At 39.1% G+C, this 16,179-nt stretch overlaps 1 protein-coding gene across 1 annotated transcript; it reads right to left on the bottom strand.

Annotated features, from left to right (window-relative positions):
- Positions 1-15,487: 15,487 nt before the first annotated feature.
- Positions 15,488-16,179, bottom strand: LOC306652061 (claudin-34-like; the record flags this gene model as incomplete). Its single annotated transcript, XM_079125151.1, has 1 exon — positions 15,488-16,179. The coding sequence occupies exon 1, from the start codon at positions 16,127-16,129 to the stop codon at positions 15,488-15,490; it is 642 nt and encodes a 213-aa protein (XP_078981277.1). The 5' UTR covers positions 16,130-16,179.

The raw sequence follows: 16,179 nt of genomic DNA, 5'->3' as shown, positions 1-16,179 counted from the left end.
TCTTGTTTGGGGACTATTCTGAATAAAGATTGTATGTTTGTGTACAGATTTTTGTGCATTCACATTTTAATTTCACTGGGATAAATGCCCAAGAGAAAATTCACTGAGTCATTTATAAAATGCATATTTTAGTTAAAAAATAAACTTCCAGGAAGAGAATATGGTAGAAGGGAGGTAGGTAGCAACTCCACAGCTCTAGAAAGGAGACAGTGGAGGAACAGTTGACCAGAGAGTTGGGCAGTAAATAGTTCCTTAACACTGAACCCAGAACAGAGTGGACAAAGCGGGGAGGGACAACAGAAAAGAGGAAAGGCATGTAAGCTCACTTTCTTCTCAACTGAAAAGAAGTGCATACCAAATTAAAACATGATAGGAGCAATGCAGTCAGTAAAGGAAATCAAGCAATTTAACCCTAATTGTGCTCAGAAAGCCATGCCAGTCGTGGCGCCATTTTGTGGAGTTTACAGCTAACCAGTCTTCTGAACGTAGATAAATCAGCATGGCATCTTGTTGTGTTCAGATCACAACAAACAGAACCAGAGAGATTTCAGATCACAACAAACAGAACCAGAGAGATGTCTCGGTATTTCATCAAGAAGGAACTTGATCACTACTAACTGAAAGTTACTAAAATCGCCCACCTAACAAGGGAAGTGGGATGGAACAGAACCAAGAGTAGCAATTCCCTGGAAGACTGGCCTAACCCAGTACTCCATGCACCCAGTACAGTCATTTTTTGAGTGGGATTGTTTTCCTAATATATTTCTTAGCAGATTAATTTTAATCTTAAATTAATATTATAAAATATCTTGGTTTTGTGGTGGTGATTTTTCTTGTTGTTTTGGGTTTTTTGTCTGTTTTTGTATTCTGATAGTTTTCTGAATTTGTTCATTAGCTGAAGCAGTCTTCCAGTGAAGTTTTTTGTATCTTCTGAGTATGGGATACTATCATTATGAAACAATGATAATTTTACTTCTTCCTTTCCTATTTTTATCCTTTTTCCTTCTTCTATCTAATTGTTCTGACCAGAAATTCTAGTACTATTCTGAATAAAAGTGATGAGAGTGGGTATCTTTGACTTGTTCTAAATCCTAAAGGAAATGCTTTCAGTTTTTGCCAATTTACTATGATTTTGGCATTGGTTTTACGTAATAATAGGTGCTAAATTTTGTTGAAGATTTTTCTCTGCATTTATTGAAATGACTAAAAATCAATTTTTTAAAATTTATTTTTATTGTAAACAAATGGGATATGTGTTTCTGTTTGTACATGGAGTAACAGCATTCCATTTGCATATTCGTACATTTACATAGAGTAATGATGTTTGATCCATTCCTTTATTTCCCCCCCCCATCCCTTTTGTCCTTGATTCTTTTTTTTTCCCCCCTTGGGTGGGAGGTATTTGTTCTTTTTAGTTGTGTATACAATAATATTAGGATACATTTTGATATAATTATAAAAACATGGAATATAACTGACTCTAACTCAGTCCCCAGTACTTCCCTTTTCCCTCCTTTCCTTCCTCCCCTTGTCCTCTTCCCTCTACTGATCTTTCTGCTCTTTACAGTTTTTGTGTGTGTGTGTGTGTGTGTGTTTTTAATTAGTGTCTGGTAGATGTACGTGATGTTGAGATTCACTATGATATGTTCATGTATTTTTCACTAAGATCTTATCTTGTCCATTAAATTCAGTCTTCCTCCATAAATCCAAGGCTTTCAGCTTTTCAGTTTTTCTTTACTTTTTAATTAATTTCTTTATCCATAGGTCATCAATTTATTTGTTCATGCTCTGCTCTGATGGTGGTGGGAGCTGGTGCATCTCTTAAGGCATTATTTCTTATGTTCAAATTACTGATTTTCTTTAGCGCTGTGGTTTTTTAAATTGTATTTTAGTTTACTTTTCAGTGAAGTTCCTTTGTTGCTCACCTTGCCAAGAAGAAGCCATCCTGTTTTATGTCTTGTCTAAGGAACTGCTGTTATGTTCTTCTTTTCTGTACTTTGACACCTTTCCTCCCCAGAGTTTTGAATTAGATTTCTCTGGCAGTAGAAGTAATGTGGGCTAAAGGTTTGTAAAATACCTGAATCCTTTAATGTCGTTATAGGATCAATCATTTTTACTTTTTCTGTAGCCAAACTATCATTTCTAATGTAAGACAACTAAATTTGCAGAGCTCTCAGGCAAAACGTGATTTCCAGGTTAGGGTTTTTCCTTTTAGCAACTATTGACTTAATGTTTTTCTCCCGCAGAAAAACAGTCTTGATGTTATTGCCAAATTCTTTCCCAGGAGAATCACAATTTTTTTTTTCCCCCCAGTGCTGGGGATTGAACCCAGGGCCTTGTGCTTGCAAGGCAAGCACTCTACCAACTGAGCTGTATCCCCAGCCTGAATCACAGATTCTTACATGTGGAATACCATAGTCCAGATAATAGGATGAATAGAAATAACCTTTTGTATCTTAATTTGGGTGTCCATTTTCTGAGTAGCCATCACCCAGGAAATGGAACTGAATACAATGGTGGTCAAATATTGGTACATAGTTCAAGTAGTGGACACACAGATCCACAGCATACAACAAGTAAACAGCTGACGTATGTTTAACTCGTAAACCATACACAGCTCTAGCTGTTGTGGCTGCTAATCTCCAAATACAATCCATTTTTAATGAATGAATAGAAATGCAGCCACTCCAACTTCAATGCCACCTCAGCCATATTCCTTGAAAATGGGAATGAATCCATTGGCTATACAAGCATCTTCACTACCACCACCTCCTATATACATCCATGTACCAGGTTATGGTACAAATCCAATTACTGTTATAGTATTGAAAGAAGCCTTTCTTCTGGTTAGACAGTTCAAAGAGGTTTGCAAATTCTTTTCCAAATTCCAAGTGCTTTCTATGTATCTCCTCCTACTTATGTTAGTCACCTCAGGGTTCATCAGGAAGATCAACTGCACAAAGTACATAATGATAATCCTCACCAAAGAGCCCAGTGCCTCATTATGACCAACACCCAAAGAACATTCAACCTCAAAAATAAATTTCTCAGCTTACAATTCATCACTTTCTCAATATCCTTCACTTCACTCTTTAGCTCATCACAGCATCAAATGCAGTTTTCTCAGCAGGGCATCTTGAGCTCTTACGTGTTTATGCCACCTTCAAATAATCTTCAAATAACCACCTCATATCCACAAGGACCTTCTAGCTATCAGAACCAGAGATACCATATGTTTCCCATATACAGCAAGTAACACACTGAGAGGATCCATGAAGAAAATAGAAATTACAGTTAAACCTTCACAAAGAAGGTAGTGCAACAGCTATTGGTAGTGGTTCTTCACCCATTAGTTACCTGCCTTTCCATGGTATCAAACTCACTGTATACAATCACTGTGTTCAAGTTCTTCAAGAGGAGGATACTATCAATCAAAACCACTTAATGTTAATCCTGTGCATATTACATATATGTACCAACTTGTCCTTCATGTGCTCTAGCATAATCTTTGATAATACCAAATCTACATAGTTTTTTTAAATTGCTGTAGGCACTGTGTCCATCTGTAACTAAAATTTTTTATTTTTTATTTTTTTAAGAAAGTGGAATTGCAAGGATGTATTCATATCATACTGGTCCATTGCAAATTGGAAATATGTTCTTGTTCCCCATGTTGAACATTAAACAACCAAAATATGCCGAGGCAAATGCAGCAAGCAAATTTTATGTAAGAAAGTGAAAGAAGACAGACTCCTCCAAACAGGAGGGGGCATTGGCACCAAAAGGCTACGGGAGTGCGCTGTACAACTTGCTTTCTTATACTGCCCCAAAGCCTCTCTAGTCTGTTTTCTTTCTTTACCAGATTGATAACTGGAGCAGGGATACAAAGTTTAACCACTAGCAACCCAATGTTCTCTCTGACTACCAGTCATCATTGACTCAACCCCCATCATTCATCATTACCTGTGCTGTCAGATCTTTCCCCTGCCTCATTTTGCTGAGGAATGTGACATTCTGTCCACTTAGACCAGGTAGGACTGTAGGCAAATTGCTTTTTGGCAAAGAAAGCATGGGAACATCAGCACGGTGGACCCATTTTATAGAATTATTCTCAACTTCATATTCCCACCATTCTCATCTCTCTCCTAACACCTCCCCCTCAAGGACTTTGGGATCCTAATTCTTTTAGGGTATTCAGACATTAACTCATTTTGGATACTTCCTGCTAAAAGGTAAAGTTGGAGGAGGTAACTGGAGGCTGTGACTTAAGAGTGGGAGTCCCTGATTGCTTCATGGCTATGATGCACCTGCTGCTTGGGAATGTTTCCTGCAAAGGTACAGGATGCCCTGTTGCTATGGTGATGCCTCACCCAAAGAGTCTCTGTGAAAAAGTCTTACCAGTTTGACCTTGAGTACATAGCTCCCTGGGAGAGGAATTCTGAGCATAAGACAACTACAGTGTTTCATCAGCATTGGTACTTCCAAGCCTTTCCAGCTAATAGTAACTTTAGATAAAGAACTTTCTGAGTGCTGCAGGAAGTTCCACCAAAGTTTGCAACAGTGAAATACTACAAGAATATTTCTAGCCCTGTAACTAACTCCCTTTCTTCCTCCCTCCCTTCCTTCCTTACAAAAATGGGGTACAACTTTTCATTTCTATGGCTGTGCACGATATAGATTCATGCCATTTGTGTAATCATACATCTACATGGGGTAATGAGGTCTGTCTCAGTCTACCTACATCTTTCATAACCCACCTCCTATCCCCTCTCATTTCCCTCTACATAATCTAAGATTCCTTCATTCATCTCTCACCCGCCACCCCCGTTATGTATCATCATCCACTTATCAGGGAAAACATTTAGCCTTTGGGTTTTTAGGCTTGGCTTATTTCATTTAGCATAATAGTGTCCAATTCCATCCACTTGTCTGCAAATGCCATAATAATATTATTTAAGCCTCTGCAGTCCTTTACTTTTTTGTTGTTGTTTGTTTGTTTTGTTTTGTAGATCTGTATGGATAGCATGACTTTACTTGTTTACTTTTATGCAGTGCTAAGGATCCAACCCAGGTCCTCAAACATGATAGGTAAGTGCTCTGCCACTGAGCTGCACAGCCCCAGCAAAGTCCTTTCTTGATTATGAGATCCTATATAAATAAACTTGTTCAGTCAACTCTTCAGTCACTGCTTCTCCATCTGAAATCAGTGCTCCACCTGATCCCAGCCTTTTATCTTAATGTGTGTGTGTGTGTGTCTTAATCCCCTTCGCCCCTTGCAGATTTCTCAGGTTCAGCAAGTGACCAAATCCTTTTTCTCCATCAGGTGGGGCATAGAGAGTTAAGGGTATTAGGCATCAGGGCAGTCCAGATGTCCATGGTGGCAGTTGGTGGGTTACTAGATATGATGTACACATAGCAGATATCATGCTAAGACAACAATAAATAAGACAGTAAAGCATTGTTTTTTGCAGTTAGTACACACACACACACACACACACACACACACACACACACACAAATCACTTCTTGACTGATGTCTGAAAACCATAAAGATAGGAACTCAAAGTTGTAGATGGGATCCACATGCCACTGATTTGTCAGTGGAGGCCAATAAGGCTTAACAGTTTTTAGAAATATGCAAAACATTTAGTTTTTATGTCACAGATGTCCTCATGAGCTGTAGTTAATATATGTAAAGCCCTCTAAGTTTGGTAAAATACCTTTCTACTGACATTATCTCTGTGTTCAGTAGAAATTCCTTTCTCTTTGTTACTTTGGATCTTTTTGGTAAAGTTAGTTAAGACTTTTCTGTGCTGTATACACCTTTTGGACCAAAATGAGAAATACTGGGGTTAGATAATTATAGTAGCAAACATATATCAAGCCTGCCTACAAGGAGTTTAAGAAGATTCACAGGTATCAAATTGACTGAAAAAATGACTTGACAGTTTCTTCTGATAGTTATCAGGGACTCCTCTCTCTTCCTTTATACCTTCCAGCTTTACTTAACTTTTGGCAGAGCTTACATAATCATACATCTTAAATTACATTTAAAGAACTATTCTTTCCTTTTAAATGCTCAGGTATGGCTGTGCTTTGGTTATTAAACTACTTCCAGGTGTTTAAAACCAAGTTGGTCAAAATTGTCCTTGTTTTTATTACTGTTAAGAATCACCTGAGATACCTCAGGGTGTCACTCTTGGGAACTTGGAAGAAGCCTCTTAGTTTCTCTAATGCCATCAACCAGGGTAGGTTGAGGTCTTGCTGACCATATATGGCTTCCCTTGGAAGCATCAGGGACATTTCCTTCTCTGATGACACTCCTCTTTGCAGCATGTACATTGTTTGACTTCCTGTTGTCTAGGGTCTCTTTGATCCCCCTAATATGCAGATTGTGTGGCCCAGAATTGCAAAGCTGACCTCAGAGCCCAAGAGTCAAACATTTTCTTTCTAAGCCTTTTCTTTTCTTGACTAGTTTCCAAATTTTGGTTTTAAAGCATCCAGCAGTTTCACCAGTCTTGAAGTAGGATTACTGGGTTTTAACTTTGATATCTATAATTTTACAGTTATTTACCCCTTCCATTTAATTGGGGTCAGTATTGGTACTGGAAGTCAGCTTTATATCCTGTTTGTCCTATAGATAATGGCCTATTATCTCAAACTAACTCAGGCTATTATATTAGAACTGGTGCTTCTGGGGCTGGGGTTGTGCTCAGGGGTATTAGAGTGCTTACCTGATGTCTGGGGCACTGGGTTTGATCCTCAGCACCACATAAAAATAAAATCAAGGTATTGTATCCAGCTACTACTGAAAAAAAATTCTTTAAAAAAAGAAAAAGTTATACTTCTGTATTCAGACAACCATTATAAAGTTTGACAAGGAAAATTCAAAATGGAATGAATAAGAGCAAAAACATTATATAATAACTATGAATCAAGAAACAATTGCTATAATCCCAAACCTCTACATGATTATATCCCCTGTTTATTTTGAGATCACAATAATCTTTATAAGAAAAATCTATCATTTGAACTTTTGAAATGAATTTAAGTCTAGCCTACTTTGAAATCATGCTAGTATGGAATAAGGCAAAAGGCAGAGTCTTAATTCAGGGGAGGTGTCTTTGTGATTAAATCTTAGGGTAAAGTGTTTTATTTCTGAAGCTGAGTTTTTTGTCTTCAATATTATAATGTTCTCTCTCTCTTTTTTTTTTTTTTTTTTTTTTTTTTTTTTTTTTTTTTTTTGCGGTACTGGGGATTGAACCCAGGGCCTAGTGCTTACAAGGCAAGCACTCTACCAACTGAGCTATATCCCCAACCCTCTCATATTGTTTTTTGAGTCTATATAAGTATTAGTTAACACAATTCAACATTACATCTGAATCATGAATCAAACAAGCTAAGAGAACTCCTAAACCTTTTTTGAGGGAAAGTCTTCATATTCCACGTTTTCAACCTTTAAATAAACTGGGCTCTCCTTATTACCTTCCAAAAATATATTTAAGTTCCCATCCCAGTGTAAAAAGTAACAAAAATGTTATATAACATATTGATGCCAGGTTATTTTTATCCAATTACAAAATATTAAATGACATAAGTAATTAAAGCTCAAAAGTTGGGAGTCACAAAAAGTCTTGAGGCCTTTCACTTGATATTTAAGGTTGGCAGCCATGCTTTATCACATTTAAGTGACTGATGGGTACCCACAGTTGTCTTCCAGAAGGAAATAGACACAAGGTGCAAAGGAGCTAAGCTTGGTGGTGGTCCTGGGCAGAAGTCCTCAATTGATTCTGGTCTGTTGGAGGTTACGAATGGGATCATGTTTCCTGGTGTTGAAGATTAAACACCTGAGAGACACTGAGACAAAGTGCAGGAGTAAAAGCAAACATACATATGAATTCATATATATATATATGAATACATATCATGTACAATCACAAGAATGGGAAGTTACACCCTTTGTAATATAATAGCATTTTAACTTGAAAGTTGGCACTTTAAGTTAACCAGATGTCTTCTTAACACATTTGTGAACATTAATCTAGTTTACGTTTTGTTTTGTTTTTTTCTGTGTGTGTGTGTTTTGCTAGAGACTGAACCCAGGGCCTTTTGCGTGCTAGACAGGCATTCTACCAACTGAGCTATATCCCCAGCCCTAATTTACTTATTTCTAACTGTACAAACCCAAGATATCAGACAAATGTATTAAATAGAATTAGTCATCTCTTCCTTGTTGGAGAAAAATCCTAGAAACAGTGGATTTGAACATCAATGTTTCATTAGTTGTTTGACCACCTAGAAAGACTTGTAAGTTAGTAATTTTAAAGACATCTCTACTCTTATTTGCTAACCTAATTTAAATCAAACTTTTTTAATCACAAGAATGGAAGGTATTTTAATCCATTTTTTATTTAAATTTCAAGTTTTGAGCACTCACCTGTATGCTGATTTTGATATACCATGTAAACAAATAGCAGCAATATGGTTGATTTTATGGCTCAAAAGAACAAATAGCAGCATATGGTTGATTTTGTGGCTCAAATGAGTTCAGATACTGAAAGAATGAGAGAGAGAAATAGAGAAAAAAAACGAGACAGCAATAGTGTCAGCCCTGAGATCATTTTTCCTCCCTGTGCAGTAGTTAGCTGATTAAGGTCTCCCAAGTTGCTGAGATTTAAAAGACACTTTTTCTTTTTTCTTTTTCTTTTCCCCCCCCTCGCTCTCAAACTGGTCCCCTGCTGAGCCTGCTGGCTTCTTCCATTTACATTTCAATATTAACCATGGCCAAGATCTGGCAGGAGCTGAGGAAAATTACTGTTTTGAGCAAAAAAACTCATGCTTAGGGCATTTTAACCATTTTTTAAATTTCCTCAGTTGGTAATCAGACCAGGTCTGGATGCAAAAAATTATAAACATTGTTTTCCATTACTTTTGAGAATGATGCTGTCACAGGAAGACCATGAGCTGAAACTTCCATTCTTGTATTCTAACGAAAGAAAATTAAGTCAGACACCAAAAGTAATGCAAAAGAACTTTATCAAAAGTGAAAGTGAGGTGAAAATAAAGTAAAAATGAGGCTTATGCAAAAAGCAGTCTTGAGAGAATCTCCAAGCAAAGAATGTCAAAAGAGACAATACTATCCCCAATTTTTTTTACTATTTGATGTTTACCAGAAAAACTAGGGACCACCACTTGTACTCTGTCAATCAGGTGTTAAATTCCTTCACATTGGGCCGTGGAGTTTTTTACCTTGTTTGGTCATGGTGGCCATCCCATTTAGAGGGTCTTCATCTTCAAGTCAATCCCATGTTAATGTGGGCAGCAGAGTCCAAAGCAGGTCAGAAGTTACCTTGAAGCATCTGCGCTACTAAAGAAATCTACCCAGACAACTGGAGACACTTATTGCAATACACTTACATTTAGATACAGACTAGCTTTATGTCAGTGTCCATGAACCCTGTCAAGAGTAAATCTGTAATGGCTAATTTGAATTGTCAACTTGATTAAGAAATAATGCAGGGGCTGGGGAGATAGCTCAGCTGGTAGAGTGCTTGCCTTGCAAGCACAAGGCCCTGGGTTTGATCCCTAGCACCGCAAAAAAAAAAAAAAAAAGAAATAATGCAGATGATGATTAGGAGGCTTCTGGGTGTGTCAATGAGGGCATGTGTAGGACTGATAGGCATATGGGATAGTGAACTGAAATGGAGACCCTCCCTCAGCATGGGTGGCACCACTCAATAGGATGGAATAAAAAACTGGAAGAATGAGGAAGCAAATATAGATGCAGATGCAAGTTTAGCTCTTCTTGAACAGGTTTTTTTTTTTTTTTTTTTTTTGGGGGTGTGTGTGTGTGTGTGTGTGTGTGTGTGTGTGTGTGTGTGGTGCTAGGGATCAAACCCAGGGCCCTGTGCTTGCGAGGCAAGCACTCTACCAACTGAGCTATCTCCCCAGCCCCTTGAACAGGTTCTTAATCACTGCTTTCATCCTCTGAGTATATCAGACTCTTGCTTCTTCACTCTTCCATAGCAAACTCTTGACAGTGATTCTTCAAGTAGTTTCCAGAAGCCTTCGTCTTGGACTAGGGCAGCACTGTTGATCCTTCTTGTTATGGGGCTTTTGCATCTTGGACTGCATAGCTACTGGTTCTTCCAGTTCTCTAGCTGCAGATGGCCATTGTGGACTATCCAGCTTCTAGTTGTGTAAGCCAATCTAATAAATCCCCTTTTTATAATCATACTTTCTATTGATTCTTTTCCTCTAGAAAACACTAATACATAATCCCATTATCCTTTTAACGTATTTCTTTCCCAGTTATCTCCTTTTGCTAAATAAGTTTATTTTCTACAAATTAACTACTTTCTCCTCTACTGTGGAAATAGTTTAAAGAAGGACCCTAAAGTAATTTAAAGAACACTTGTGGAGCTGGGCATGTAGCTCAGTTGGTAGAGTGCTTGCTCGCAAGCACAAGGCCCTGAGTTCAATCCCCAGCACCAAAAAAAAAAAAAAAAAAAAAGAAAGAAAAGAAAACTTGCGACCTTGCCTGCATTTCACTGTTTATTACTAGCTACTACCTAACATGACTACTATGTCAAACACCTTATTAAGATAAGTCATTTGCTAATGAGCTGGGCTGTTCTTTTGGGTGGCTATTTCTGGGGCTATTTCTCCTCCTTCATGACAGTTTAAATTTTATTCCATAGGTAAACTGAGTGAAGGGGCATAAATAAGCACCCCCCCCCCCCTTTAATATCTTAAAGTCTTCACTACGGGTTAGTGCCAAAGGACCTGGCCAGATGCAAGCTTCACAGTCCAGCTTTTATTTTGGAATGGAGTAATGCTTCTTAAGGACTCACTTTCCTGATGGTAAATGAGCCCCCTGCTAAAGGAAGGATTTAGGCTTATTCACTGAAAGGTGACCCAATTCATGAACATGTCGGTTTGGGCTGTTTTTACTGGTCCAGATGCAGAATGTGGGGTTAGTGGGTGTGGGGTCAGTTTAGGGTGGGATAACTGTTTTGGCTTCTTTTCAGAAACTGTCATTTCAGACTTGATGGAAATTTCATCCTGGGGTCTATCTTGTCACTGGGAAAGTCAGTGATTACCTCATTCCTTCTCCCTGGGTCACATTATTTTGGAATTTGTCTTTTTCCATATCCAACAGTGGGAAAAGAAAAAAATAACATAGTAATAGTTTAAATAACCTACTATTACATTTGAGGATGAGGCTCTCTTTTTTTTTTTTTTTTTTTTTTTTTTGGGAGGGGTGCTGGGGATTGAACCCAGGGCCTTTTGTTTACAAGACTAGCACTCTACCAACTGAGCTATCTCCCCAGCCCGCCTCTTTTTAATAAATAGAAACATGGGTGCCCTGTGTGCAGAAAACTATTTCTTTGACTAGGGTGCAGCTCCCCAATCCCAGAGCCTTTAGGGGTCAGCAGTTTCTTCCTTTCCTTCCATGACCTTTGGTTGGGGTCTCACTCAGAATGGAGAATACTAATTATTAGATATGGAAAATTTAAATTAAAAAAAAAAAAAAAAAAACACAAATGAGTGAGGCCTGAGAAAAGGTAGTGAAAAAGGAAGCTATACATGGATAGCTCTCTCAGTGCATTCCTTTCCAATTATAGAGCAGTCCCTAGAAAGGAAACCAAAGCATTGATCCTTCCCCAAATAAATTGTTTCCCATGACAGTACAATTGGACCCTGAAGGGAAAGAGATAAACACTGATACTAATCCCAGACCCTCCATTTTTCTCCAAGAGTATTGCCCAGTAAAAACAAATTTTGAAATTCTCACAAACCTATTTCCTGAATGCCCAAAGTTGATATGCTCACTAGCCCATCCCTGAGAAATAACCTATATAAACTCAGTCCCTTTCTTTGTTCAGTGGCTCATTTTCCACCAGGAAAGTGGGTTCACTGACTCCATTTCATTCCTGCATCTCTGGTTCTTATGTGAAACTTCATTTCTGAATAAACAGCTGAGTTGACTTGTGAAGTATGTTTACACCCTGGTCTTTTTGTGCTAATACTAACTAAACTTTGATAATTATTTTAATTAAAAGGAGGACATTTGCCAGATAACCGTGCCCTTAAAATTTCTTACATGTTACCCACAGAAGCAAGATTTCATATTATGCTACTCAACTTGAAGAAGGAAGCAAGCCTGTTAGTGCTCTGGGTGATGTCTCCGCTAGAGAAAATAAGTAATTTGGATTCCTGAACTAGGACATGAGGGACAATTAGTTGTATTCTAACCGAGACAAAATTGTTGGTCTTTTCCTGCCAGATGAGGATCTGATCACAAAAGATTCCTCTTTCAGGGAAACTTGGTTCCTTTTATCAACATTATTTTGGGACTACATTTCTTCTGCAGTTAACAGATACTTTGCTAAGAAATGTAATATAACCTGCCCTCAGAGGTCAATCAGAACTATAGGTGGGCTGGGGATATAGCTCAGTTGGTAGAGTGCTTGCCTCGCAAGCACAAGGCCTGGGTTCGAATCCCCAGCACCACAAAAAAACAAAAACAAAAAAAAAAAAAAAAAACTATAGGTAATTGCTTCTTGGAAAAGAAAGCATTTGTAGGTGTCAGTATTTCTCCTCCCCCGCTAGCCTGAGAAAAGGTGCACTAGAAATGGAGTGATTCAAGGTAGGAAGGAAGTTGCCCAGGGATACTGGAAGGAGGGGAGTGGCCCATCGGACAATCATTCATTAATAATTCCTTTTAGGAATGAACAATTCCCTGAAGGCAGTTTACCTTGGTAACAGGTGGAGAAGGGGCATAAGTATTCTGAGAATTAACATTTTACTTCCTCCTAAATTAGCCCCCATCTTTCTGCCCCAATCATTTATTACCTACCTTAACTGGACTACAATCACACTGGCTGCTTTGAGCTGAAATTGGACAATGCCGGATCATTTAAGGAATGTTTAAGAATGTTTGCTGTCAATTGAGGAGTTCATGGCAAAGATCTGGTTCAGAAATAATAGGTTGTAGACATTTGGGGGGTGGGTACTTCTATGAGAGAAACAAAAATATATGAGTACTGGAATGCCATTAATACAAAATACATTGCCATAGTTATCAGGAATGTGGATCAGATTCAAAACAGCAGACCAGCATGGGGGCATGGCTCTGACCAGCTGCCTTTAGTTGTCTTAAACCTTCCTATGTCCCATGCACCAAATTTCTCCTACAGAAAAGAAACTGAAGCAAGTTAGAAGAATCCAGTCTACCTCTTTTGACTAGTAATGGCAGATGACATTGTGGTGCCCTGAGTTACCACAAGGGCACACATCCCTGTGGGCATGGCCCCAAGTGTGCACTTTCTCCCATGGTGCAAGCTGGATGGGCATGGTTGGTAGTGATATCAGAACAGAGTGGGCCACCTGGTAGTGCCAGGGGCTTTTGCAGTGGGTGATCCAGTAAGCAGGACTGGCCTGTGTGGGCATGCTGCTGCCTGCAACCTGTAGGCAAAAGCTGGTCTGGCACACTGCTATTTTGGGGGCAGTAATTGAAGAAGAGGGCTGGGATTCAGGACCTGATTTATGGAGTGGACTGTTAAGTGAGAATAAATTGTAGAGTAGAGCAAGGGTTTTTAATGAGGGTTTTGAGCAGAGATTTAAAAAAAAAAAAAAAAAAAGTCTTAGAGGTAAAGCACTTCAGACCATTTGCCATTTCTTTGGAAGAAATTATCCAAATCTTGAAGAAGATATTTTGTGTATGCTTGGTGCTAGGGATTGAACTCAGGGCCTTATGCATGCAAAGCACATACTCTACCAACTGAGCTACATCCCCATCCCATTAGAGAATTTTTTGATCAAAGGTTCTGAACTTGGGCCTTAATTTTTTATTTATTTATTTATTTATTTATTTATTTATTTATTTATTATGTAGCAACCTAAGGGGGAGTCCTGTGGAATGAACTGGGTACCTCCCATGTTGGAGAGGTTTGACTCATGTTGTGGTCATGATCCCCTGATATTGTCCATCACTGGACTGTTCATTGGAGAATGAGAGAATGTCTTCTCTCCAATCTCAGTGGTTGGGGACCCCCCCCACACCCTACTACTTCTATATGCACTGAATTTGAGACACCAAATGACTGTGTTTGATGAGCTAAAACTCTTTACAAAAGCTTCCATGCTAATAACTCTGGCAAGAATGTTCACATTAGCAAGTGACCAACCACTTGAAATCCTCAGTGTGATAACTGATTCCAACAGGGAATCCAGAGCTGAAATCATTAGGGTTAGGTGGAGTTTGACTAGGGAGTTGACAAGAAGGCCTTTCCCTTTCCCTTCATGAAGTCACTGATCAATCTTTTCTCTTTTTTGGTCCTGGGGATTGAGCCCAGAGGCACTTTACCACCTAGCCACATCCCCAGCCACTTTTTATATACATACATGTTCTATGTAGAGACAGGGTCTCTCTGAGCTGCTTAGCCTCACTAAGATGCTGAACTTGAGATCCTCCTGCCCCAGCCTTGGGAGCTGTGGGTTACAGGTGTGTGCCACCACACCTGGTTCTCTCATCAATTTTAGTGTCACTAAAAGTAGTAGTTACCATGTGCTAAGTGGTACCACACTTTGAAGTAAATGGTATCATCTAGGAAATACTTTTCCTGAAACAATGGACCTGAAATTTCTTCAAACTTCCAGAGAGAACCAGTTAACGAACAGGACTAATGACCCATATTCCTCAACCATCAGAATCATTTAAAGTAAATGAAAGGGAGGGTGTGATGCAGCTGTATGTGTATGGTGAGTGTGGGAGACTACAGCATCAAAGGCAGGGAGAGCAGCTTCTGTGCAACAACTAAAACTATTTTGGAGATATTTTAAAATTCTGAGTATTTGATAACAAGGAATAATGAGGTTTATTAGAAGCCATAAGTAATGTAAGGAAATATCAGTTTAAAGAGAATAGTATTGAAGAATACGATGTCTGAGATTTGCTTTAAAATACTTAGGAGGAAGAAAGTGGAGATAATATGGCAGAATCTTTAGAACTGTTGAGTCTGGTGATGGGTGTGTGGATGGGTGTGTGGAGAATCCCTATATTAATCATCTACTTTTGTCCATTTTGGAAAACTTTATAGGGAAGAGAGATGTTTTTATCATGAGAATAGAGAAGGCATGAGGTCTATTTTTGTTTTTAGGACAAGTTTCAGAAGGAGATGTGAAAGGTTTCAAAGTACTCAGATACGTATTTCCACACACTGCGTTTATAGTAGGCCATGATAATTAAAGTCCAGACCCACAAGACTGGCAGGTGGACAGTATTTATTTTAATGGAAGTTCAGTGAACCAAATTCAGGTGCAAAAAATAATGGAAGGAATTAGTTGACCTCTGTCCTCCCAGATCACTTTTGCTATGGTCTTGAATCCTTGGAAATATTTAGTAGAACATTCAGATGATATTTCCCATAAACTCCTGGAAAGAATGGATTTGCAAAGTCCATGCAACCTGGAAATTCAATTTTCAAACCTCAGGATGCATTTGGATGTCCAGGGGAAAAGTGTAAGAGAGGAAAATTGTCCCACTCAACAACAACAGGAAGGCAGCTAGTGTTGCCACTATAAGGGCACTCCCAACTTCCTGAACATCTGGCTTGAAGGGCACACGGAAAGACGAAGGGAATTCAATCCCTTCCATGCTCATGATGGAGTAGTAATTCCAGAGCACGACAATTGAGATACAGCCGCTAGCAGCGATGTTCAGAATTCCTGAAGCAACGAATGGATTGCAAGTGTCGTCCTTCTGAAGGATTCCCATGTACACGTTCCTCAGGGCGAGGATGATGAAGGCTTTCCCCAACAGCCCCAGGATGTTGGCAGCCAGCAAGAGATGTTGAGAAACACGAATATCAGGTGGAAGGAAGTCATCATGGTAGGTGTATCGGTAACACACTTTGGCATTGCTGATGTTACTGTAGTGGTGGTGGTAAATGCAGACTCTCCACATTCCCACACAGGCGACACCAGAGGGGGAGAGAAGGGGTTGGTTTATGTACCACATTCGCCACTCCACAAGGCCCATGGAAATGCCAGACAGGATGCATCCTATGGTGGCAATGGCAAAGCCTGCTACTTGGCGATTGGCACTACTGACAAGCCAGACCATGGCGGCAGCATATGTATGCTTCAGCTGCAAACAAATAAGGGCATTGTGAG

The sequence above is a fragment of the Sciurus vulgaris genome, assembly GCF_902686455.1.
Source record: "Sciurus vulgaris genome assembly, chromosome: Y".
NCBI lineage: Eukaryota > Metazoa > Chordata > Mammalia > Rodentia > Sciuridae > Sciurus > Sciurus vulgaris.
This window is presented reverse-complemented; position numbering and strand designations above follow the sequence as displayed.